The sequence below is a fragment of the Mus pahari genome, chromosome 17 (genome assembly GCF_900095145.1).
Source record: "Mus pahari chromosome 17, PAHARI_EIJ_v1.1, whole genome shotgun sequence".
Lineage (NCBI taxonomy): Eukaryota > Metazoa > Chordata > Mammalia > Rodentia > Muridae > Mus > Mus pahari.
Genome location: NC_034606.1, coordinates 65107548 through 65112086, shown reverse-complemented (window position 1 = coordinate 65112086; position 4539 = coordinate 65107548). Strand labels below are relative to the sequence as shown.

Here is a 4539-nt window from a genome sequence, read left to right as displayed (position 1 = left end):
AGACCCTATCTTAAGAAAGAAAGAAAGAAAGAAAGAAAGAAAGAAAGAAAGAAAGAAAGAAAGAAAGAAAGAAAGGAAGGAAGGAAGGAAGAAAGAAAGAAAGAAAAGGAGAAGGGAAGTAGAGAGGGAGGGAGGGAGAGAGACAGAGAGACAGAGAGAATGAGAAAGAGGAGAACAAACAATTGGCTTTAAGGGGTTGCCCACCTGTTCAGCCAAGGAAAACACTGAGAAGGGCCTGGGGGTGTGCACGAGGTTCTGGGTTAGTCCCCTCCACCACACACAATTGGGTTCAGACACCACTGCAATCCCAGCCAGTGGGAGGTGGAGGCAACCAGAGGTTTGAGCAATATCAAAGGAACAGGACAGTGATAAAAGTGGGGCCAGGTGTGTGGCCCACACCTGGATCCCTGCCCTTGGACAGGTGTGTGGCCCACACCTGAATCCCTGCCCTTGGACAGGTGTGTGGCCCACACCTGGATCCCTGCCCTTGGACAGTGTGTGGCCCACACCTGTGATTCTGCCCTTGGACAGGTGTGTGGCCCACACTTGGAACCCCTGCCCTTGGACAGGTGTGAGGCCCACACCTGGACCCCTGCCCTTGGACAGGTGTGAGGCCCACACCTGGATCCCTGCCCTTGGACAGGTGTGAGGCCCACACCTGGATCCCTGCCCTTGGACAGGTGTGTGGCCCACACCTGGATCCCTGTCCCTGAGGCACTAGGCAGGACTGAGGCAAGAGGGCTGCTGAGGATTCAGTGTCATTTTTAAACAAAATCTCAATCCTTCGATTTTACCGATGGAAACTCAGGTGGCCGCTGTGCTAGCTCAGAGGCAGAGAAAGCACCCAACTTACCTTCTTCCACTGCTGACATCCCAAAAGGAAAAGGAAGTTCTCCCTCTCCTCTAGCTCAAAACCTCTCAATCTGAATGTCCCTCTTTATGCTTCCTGTGTGTCTCTCTAGCCACCCTCCTGACTTCCTCTCACTCTCTATGGTTTTTTTTCCTATGCTCACTCCCTGTCAACTGGTTGCTTGTTCAGCCTCTTGACCTATGGTTGACTTTAGTTAATCCTGTTTACAATGAACAGAAAGCTATGGCTGAGCCACACTGCAGTCTTTTCTTCAAACAACACAATCTCATAGTGTGATCAAATACCCTGCAACCACTCAAGGCTAGCCTAAGTTCAAAACCAGCCTGGAGAAACCGTCCCCCTGTCCCCATCCTCATCTCAACAGGAAAAAAGCAAGCGTTAGCTAATCTAACTTAGTGGAGAAACTAATGTCCTGCCGGTGCTTCTGGGGTGTGACCTTTCTGTAATGCGGTCTGTAGCACCCTGTGTGTCTTCTACTTTGATTGGTTTTGGTTTTTGGAGATAGTGTCTTATGAAGTCCAGCAGTGGGTTTACAGGTGTGCACTGTCAATCCCAGTGTGCCACCAAGCACTGTTTTGTCTTGCTAGGTAGTATGTAGCCCAGGCTAGCCCTAAACTCATTTTGAATTCTCTGTTCTCTTGCTTGGGCCTCCTGTATACTGGGACTAGAGATATGACCCACACTGTGCTTATGGTCCTAGTTTGGCACAAGGACCTCTTTTTTTTTTTTTTAAGATTTATTTATTTATTATATGTAAGTACACTGTAGCTGTCTTCAGACACTCCAGAATAGGGCATCGGATCTCATTATGGGTGGTTGCGAGCCACCATGTGGTTGCTGGGATTTGAACTCAGGTCCTTTGGAAAAGCACTCAGTGCTCTTAACCGCCGTGGCATTTCTCCAGCCCCCGGCACAAGGACCTCTTAAAACAAGTGCTCTGCTTCTCTAGGTGGTGAGCTTCCACCCTTTTCCTGGGCTTCTTTCCACAGGATGATTTATTATTTGTATCTTTATTGGTTTATTATTTATATATTATATATTTATATTATTATTTGTATTACATGCACATATACACAGCATGGCATGCACACACATGGAAGCCAGAGAACACACAAGGTTGGTTCTCTCCTGCTTCCCTGTGGTGCTGGGGACTGTACTTGTCTGGCTTGACAGTAAGAACTCTTACCTGCTGGGCCATTTTGTCAACCCCACGTTCCTATGTTCTTATATTTCATTACATTTGTCCAACAAAATTCTTTCCAGTTTTCCTATATTCAGAACCTCCAGACCGTCTCTGGCTTTCCCCAGCAGTTACCAATGTGTCTCCCTCTACAGAGAAGAGAACCTGACCCATGGCTTTCTAGTTTGTAAGGCCTGTGTCCCTGTGTGTCTTTGGTTCGTTCAACTTTCTGGGTCTTATTATTTTAAGTTCTGGGAACTTAACTATAGGCTCAGGTTAAGTTTATTTAAAAACAAAATCCCCCAAACACAAAAAACCATGAGCTGGGACTGCACATGGTGATGCACATGGGGCTGCACATGGTGATGCATGCCTTTGATCCCAGCCCTCGGGAGGCAGAGGAAGGAGGAGCTCTGTGAGTTTGAGGCCAGCCTGTTCTACAGAGTGAGTTTTAGGGCAGCCAGGGTTACACAGAGAACCCTTGTCTCAAAACAAACCTACAAACAAAAACATGATCTGGAACTGCAGAGCTGGATGGAAGTCTTAAGGTCATTTAACTCAGTGCAATCCACTCTGCTGAGTACTGTTTTACAAAGGAGCTTTGCAATGGGAATGGGGGTGAGGGGGTGGTAAGAGGGAGAGAGATCAACTGATTGATGACTACTGGTCTCTATTCCTGACATTCTGACTCAGGCCTGGGCCTAGAAATATATGCTCAACCAGGGTTCAGAAGCCACTGATATGTCCAACACACAACAACTAGACTCTATTGCTTATTTATTTTTATTTATTTAACTATGTATATCTGTCTATTTAACTATTTGTGTATCTGTCATCTATCTACATCTATTTATCATTTATCTATTAATCTATGTTTGCTTATTATTTATATATCGGTCTCTTCTATCATCTGTCTGCCTGTCTGTCTGTCTGTCCTGCCATGCTGGAGATTGAACCAGGCAAGCAGTCTACCATCATGCTGTACCCCCAGTCTTAGATTCCTGTTGCTGTCTGGCTTATAAAATTATAGGTTTTGTTTCGCTGTTCTGTGGCCGTGATGTGGTTTCCTGGCAGGGCAGCCTGGTTCCTGAATTGACCAAGCAAGAGGAGGTGAAAGGTTGCGGTCACAGACCTTTCTTTTGGATGTTCATAGAATCTGCCCATCTCGGCTTTGGGCTTCTCAGCATAGTGGAGAAAAGCTGAGTGGCCTGTGCATCCCCTGTGACCCTGCACGGTGACAGTGACATGCCCAGTTTTCAGGGGGGTTGCACTTGCAAGACCTGCCCCTTCCCCAAGTTTCTAAAAACATGACTTGAATATGGGGTAAGGAACAGTTTGGTTGCTGGCTGAACTCAGGATACCTGCCTCTTTCTGTCAGCTCCAGCTTCTCCTCCTTGACATGCATTTGCTTCAGGCCCTGTGGCTGCCATGTTACAGACCATAGTGTCCTACAGAGCCAGGCAGTGATGAGCCGGGACCCAGTTTTGCGGAGACCTACATTTCCTTCCACTTGAGGTTGGGAGGAGGGCACCTACCTTGTGGGGTCTGGCCCGGGGCTACCCAGCTTCTTAGTCACTGCTAGCAGCACTTGGGAAGCTGCCATGGGCCAGGGAAGGCTACTAGCTCATCCTAGGCTACGTGCAGGACAGCATGACCACCCTTCATTCACAACAGACTCACTCTTGTTCTTCTTTCTCTCCGTCCCGTGTGAAGTGACGTCGCTGCCCGGAATCCCTCCGAGTCCTGCCCCAGCGATCGCCACCTTCAACCAAGCCCCGAGCCAGCCTCAGGCATCACAGACCCTGACGCCGCTGGCTGTACAAGCTGCCCCCCAGGTAAGGACCACACCAGGGAGCTGGACGGAGGGCAGCGGGCAGGCGCGAGCATGGAGCTGCATGAGGCATGGGGTCGGGGGACGCATGAGGCTGTGGCTTGAGAGAAGGCCTGTTCTACTAGATACCTCTAGGTTACCCCTGCCCAAGACCAGGCCCAGCAGAGAAGAGGGTGAGCATTGCTGGACAGTTTCCTTGGGTCCTGACGGGACCGGCATTAACTCTTTCATGAGAGGATTTGTGCTTCTCAGATGAAGTAATGAGTGGGCCCCCTTGTCAGCCCCCCTGCACACGGGTTAATGCCTTGAAGAGTTAATAAATGAATGGCCCGTCTTCGGTTAAGTTATAAAACTGCCCAGCCAGTGAAAAGCTGCCTGCAGAGCCTGCTTGACCTCTGTTCCGTGCACTGTTCTCTTCCGGTCAAGGGCGCCCTCCACTGGAGCTTCTTAGAGGCCTTTGTGGACCCTTGACCACTTGGCTGCAGCCTTTGGTCCCTGGTCCCTGACCACAAAACAGCGGACATACCAAATGGTCAACTCTGAAAACACACATACATGTGACATTAAACAGACTGAGGAGGTTGTATATATACATACACACACACACACACACACACACACACACACGTGTGTGTGTGTGTGTGTGTGTGTGTGTAT

General features: G+C 49.0%; 1 protein-coding gene across 4 annotated transcripts in view; it reads left to right on the top strand.

Moving 5' to 3' along the window:
• Positions 1 to 4539, top strand: part of Pou6f1 (POU class 6 homeobox 1) — a 24883-nt gene that overhangs the window by 7912 nt on the left and 12432 nt on the right. For all 4 annotated transcript variants that reach the window (XM_029548248.1, XM_029548247.1, XM_029548246.1 and 1 more), the window contains exon 4: positions 3765 to 3886. In XM_029548248.1, coding sequence (XP_029404108.1) covers positions 3765 to 3886 — 122 coding nt within the window. The remainder of the gene's footprint in view (positions 1 to 3764; positions 3887 to 4539) is intronic.